The sequence below is a fragment of the Egretta garzetta genome, unplaced genomic scaffold (genome assembly GCF_000687185.1).
Source record: "Egretta garzetta isolate BGI_Z169 unplaced genomic scaffold, ASM68718v1 scaffold332, whole genome shotgun sequence".
Classification (NCBI taxonomy): Eukaryota; Metazoa; Chordata; class Aves; order Pelecaniformes; family Ardeidae; genus Egretta; species Egretta garzetta.
In genome coordinates, this window is record NW_009258879.1 from 562,898 (window position 1) to 567,785 (window position 4,888).

Consider the following 4,888-nt stretch of genomic DNA (forward strand, 5'->3'; position numbering starts at 1 on the left):
TGCTGAGGGCCAGGGTTTGGGGGTGGGATGGCAGGGGTAGGGGAGCGGTTGGGCTGGGGGAGCTTAAAGGTCTGTTCCAACCTAAATGATTCTGTGATTCTATGATCTAAGCGGAACTTGTTCCCAGTTTCTCCATTCAAGCAAAGACTGGCAGCAAAGCCAAAACCCCAATCACTTAAAGAAAGGTAATGTACTTGGCACCAATGTTTCAGCAGGGATAAAAGCCAAGCCTTTCTGCAACCAGTAAGCCAACGGTTATCTATTTAGCATGAAAAAGGGAAGGATAAAATTATTTACCTGGATGGATTCCAACAAATTGACCATATTGGAGATGAAGCACCCCCTGTACGCTCTATTTTAACTTTCTCGTCGCCATTTTTATTCCTTATGCTGACAATGCCGTTGAACATCCCCAGAGCAAGGTACTGGCCATCATTCGTCCAGCTGATAAAACAGACACATACTGAAGAGCAAACTACTAAAAACAAGCAGCAGGAAGGTGGGATGGTACAGCATACTCAAATACGGATGACAGATCAAAATATACTTCTAAAAGGGAGTTCTGGGAGATAGCCAGTAATCCTACAGTTTGTTTATGCATCCAAATCCACATTTATGGCAACAGCATGCACTACAGCAAGAACATTTTAGTATATACACAGAAATAAAAAATAAAAAGTAGAAATAAAAAAAAAAAATTAAAGCTATCATCTGCTTGCAGTACTCTTAACATGTGCTAAGTAACAGATACATTTTGGGGATGGCAGCGTTGGCAGTAGACCAGACTGTTTTAAAAGCCACATTTAGAACACTGATCAGATAAAACTGCATGGGGCTGGGACAGAGGAGACCTGGTTTCTATTCTTGTCTCTACTGGAGTTAGATGGATGACTTTACACAAATTCACGTGCCCTTGCTTCAGGTTCCCTGTAACAGTAACATCTTCTACTGAGAATACCAACTACACAGAAGACGAACAGCTCTGTATAAATTAGTATAAAAGTATAAACTCTTTTTCCTCATTTTATTGTTATTGCACAGGATGGCTAAACAGAGGGAGAGAAAGAAGTTAAGACATTTGCTCAAGACCAGAACACCTGACACTTTCAGAAGAATTCAGTTATAAACAGTACCAAATAAAAACCAAACCCCTTTGCTATCAAAAAAAAAAAAAAAAGAAGGGGGGGAGGAGAAAAAAGCACTCTCTGAGAAGACTACACAAGAAAGAATAAATCATCTTTGGTAAAGATTAGTCATATTCCTACTGGAGCATTAAAAATGCTACTCAGGTATTTTAATGATGAGAATGGGGAAGCAGCGTGAAGTACCCAATGCTACTGAACAGCACAGCAGGAGAGCCCAATTCACGCTACCAGGTACTGTCTGTGCATACTTTGAGCTATTTTACTTGAATTTTTTTTCTTTAAGCTTGCATATTATTTTGAATTGTTTGTATTGAAACTAACTTAAGTGACACAGGTAACCCTTAAAACTTACCTACAGCAAGTAATCTTACTGCTAGTTTTGTGCTTAGAGACTGACTTCTGTTCAGGAGACCACAAGCCTTGATTAAAGCAAACAAAAAGCCAAAGTAAATTACAAGTAAGCATTTACCAGTGTTCAGATTAGAAACCAATATTGTCAGAAAACTCAGTTGGGACTTCAGAGGGATCAAAGTCTCACCCACTGCTAGAAGGACATTTAAGTACGTATTATTTATCAGTAAATGAGGGGGTGAAATCCATCTAAATAACACAGAGGGCGTGTCTGAAAAAAAAAAAAAAATAATCATCGTAACCAAGCAGTACATTTCACCCTGTGGCACCTCACTACACAGTCCTTTCCAACCGAGTTTAAGTGATTTAAATAAGTATCTATCATTACTTAACTTTAGGCAGCTTCATGTCTCATGTCTACTAGATATAAAGAACTGTACCTATCTGTGGTTAGCTCAGCTATACAGCTTCAGCAGAATGGCTTAATGGAAAAGCTAGAGGAAGACGACATACCAAAATCACTGGAAGAGCAGGATGCCAACTGGTGAGTAAGAGGATTGTATGAAACGCACTGTATAGAGTCATTATGCCTAGAATAAAGTTACAATCATATTTCAATAAATCATTCTTAAATGCCTCCTTTTCTGACTTCCAGCAAGACAGCTAAAAGGTCTACCAGATGCCAGAAATAATTCAATCAGTTTATATTACATCAAATTAATCTGCAATTACTGCAAACTAGATCAGTAATAAACCTTAAAAAAACTTGTCTCTAAGTGGTAGGAACCACTGTATTTCATCAAGATTAGCTAAAACTGTACGTAGATGGTGGTTTGTGAAATATGATTAAAGGTTGTATCGAAATTCTAAAGCAGTGTGCTTGTGTATGCTCCTGGCAGTACACTAGCTTGTGCACCCTGACTCGTACTGAATGTACACACACAGTCAGAGACGGAATGTGAAGATGTTGCTTAAAAGAGGCGACATAAAAACAAAGCCAGAAGAAAGATGGAAATACACTGAAAGTACCAAGCCTTATCTCTAGCTTGGTCTTTCAACTAGAATTATACTAATTGTATTATACAAGATCAGAACCGTATTGTGTTTAATTTTATTTCGATCTATACAGTTTCCCCAGCTCTCTGCCAGCCCTCTGAATTCAGAGATTTATCTAGACTTCCCACCCTCTTTTATGCCTTTAATTGCTTTCCTGCCTCAGATACTTGCTTTTCCTCTTCCCTCTCCTATTACCCACTCACTAGCATTTTCTCTGACCTTAGTCAACCTCCTTCCAAATCTAATGGCATATACTCTTTGACAGCACAAGTGCATAATCAAAGTCCGTCTGTGAGAGGCAACAGAATCGAAAGTCATCACTTACGTGTATTTCAGAATTCCTTCTAACTTTGAAGTCCAAATTATCACACTTTTATCAGCCGAGCCAGACGCAAAACGTTTGCCTAGGAATTAAATATAACTTAAATCCCGCACATACAAGAATCCCTTTAACGCCAAATAATCAAAGAGAGAGCAAGAAGTTCTTGAACTTGACAAGGCTCAAGTAATAAAGGGCCTAACACTGCAAGCGTCTTGATGTGACTGTGCTCCTCCAACTACATGAAACTCGAGTGACTTTATTTTGTTATTCCCACAGGGAGCACCTCACTAAAGCCCAGCTGTGCAGGCAAGTAGCCAGTCTTTCCAACACTGTCAGCCACAGGCCAGAGATTTGTGTTAACAGCATCAAGGGAAAAACGGTCCATTTTCACAGGCATCCCCTACACCTTCAGGAGTCATATTTGACTGTCCATTGGGTCCCACACAGGAGTCCCAACAGAATGGGAATCTGAGGCAATGAAGGAATTGGCAGCAGAATAAGGCCTGTAGCATACATGGTAACGTGTGAAGGATCAGAAGATTGGGAAGCTTGGGGACAGGGGAACTACGGGAATAAAAATCAGAAGCAGGTGGAGTACTGGCAAGAGGGATCTCTGGGGTAAGCCACCTCCTCACATTACCCCACAAATACAAACTTAACCATCAGTGCGGTAGAAGGGGCGGGGAAGTGGGGACTACAGTTCTTGGATTAACAGGTAGCCGTACACGTAAAAATACAGTACTTCTGCATCTAGCATTTGTATGGCATTCAGACTCTCCGTTAGAAAACAAACAAACCACCAGCACTCACACACATTCAAAATACTGTTGCTGAAACAACCCCAATTTTTCTACTTATCAATCAGCAGTGAGAAGTGCTTTACAAACCAGACTGACAAAGTCCCCCAAAGTGATATTCACCATCTTTAGCATAAGCCACACAGTATACCGTGTCCTTATGTCCTTTCAAAGGCTGAATTAAGGTTCCATCAGAAGTATCATAGACCTATTTAAACAGAGGGAAAACAAACACAAACATAGAAAGAAAAAAAACATACATAAGAATCTTCCAGTGAGGGCTAGGATACAAAATCACTGAAGGCAAACAAGATCATGTGCTTTTTGTCTCCTTTTTTTGCATAACAAAGCCTGCTGCCCTGCGGTTCTGAGCTACATCTTTATCCCTGCCATCCCTCCCTCCCTGCAGTTCCTACACCTGCCCCGTCTGCAAGCTTTGTGGGAGCTGTGAGAAGCATGGTCCCGAGCTGCTCTTGCTGATGGGTTAAGCAGCAGGCAAGCAGACCCAGGGAACCGCAAAAAGTTACAGCTGAAGCTTCTCACAAAGTAGGGACATCAATTTGAGTCTCCTTCCCCTTTTTCCACAGATTTGCATGAAGCTGTATTTGTGTGCCATGCTACTGTGCTAGGGTTGGATGCAGGTTAATGGATTTCAAACCACTGCGTGAGGTGTGAGAGGGCGAGATGACACAAGTAACTTAAATCTCATTACTTTTGGAAATAGAGCTTAAAACTTGGTAAGAAACATTAAAAAGCTTCAAAACACTTTACAGCTAGCCTGCATTAATATGTATGCAGATTTGAGGCTGGACTAGTAGAGATAAGAGGATTTTTGATAGGTTATATTCATAAGTTAATGTGAAAGAAATCATATTCATACAGCTATAAATGCAAGAGGAAAAAAAAAAAAGTTTCCCTACCAGCAGCCTATTTCCAGCAGCAATTATCAACTGAGTCCCATCTGGTTTGAATGCGAGATCATAAATACTAAAAAAAAAAACCAAACAAACACCCCCCCCAAGAAAACCCCACATTAGCAGGCAGAAAATGTATTTCCTTTAATGTCTAAGATGCCACCTAATAAAAACTGTTAATTGCACACTTGAGAGCATACCCATTTCCTGAGAAAATCCCCCAAACAAAAAGAACCCCCTGTGACGGTGTCCCCGGGCTCAGGAAGAAGCCCAAGCCCTGGCCACGGCCCAGGCTCCTGGCCT

The 4,888-nt window shown here is 40.7% G+C and overlaps 1 protein-coding gene across 5 annotated transcripts in view; it reads right to left on the minus strand.

Moving 5' to 3' along the window:
- The window catches only part of IFT122 (intraflagellar transport 122), a 32,361-nt gene extending 27,682 nt beyond the window's left edge, over positions 1–4,679 (minus strand). For 2 of the 5 annotated variants that reach the window (XM_035889446.1, XM_035889441.1), the window contains exons 1-6: positions 4,592–4,679; positions 3,795–3,879; positions 2,878–2,956; positions 2,010–2,086; positions 1,498–1,564; positions 298–444 (exon numbers count right to left, since the gene is read on the minus strand). In XM_035889446.1, coding sequence (XP_035745339.1) covers positions 298–410 — 113 coding nt within the window. In that variant the 5' untranslated portion in view covers positions 411–444; positions 1,498–1,564; positions 2,010–2,086; ... (1 more) ...; positions 3,795–3,879; positions 4,592–4,679. Of the gene's footprint in view, positions 1–297; positions 479–1,497; positions 1,565–2,009; positions 2,087–2,877; positions 2,957–3,794; positions 3,880–4,591 lie in introns of those variants that run through there. The other 3 variants (XM_035889444.1, XM_035889442.1, XM_035889445.1) reach the window with 3 other exon arrangements.
- Between the last annotated feature and the right edge of the window lie 209 nt (positions 4,680–4,888).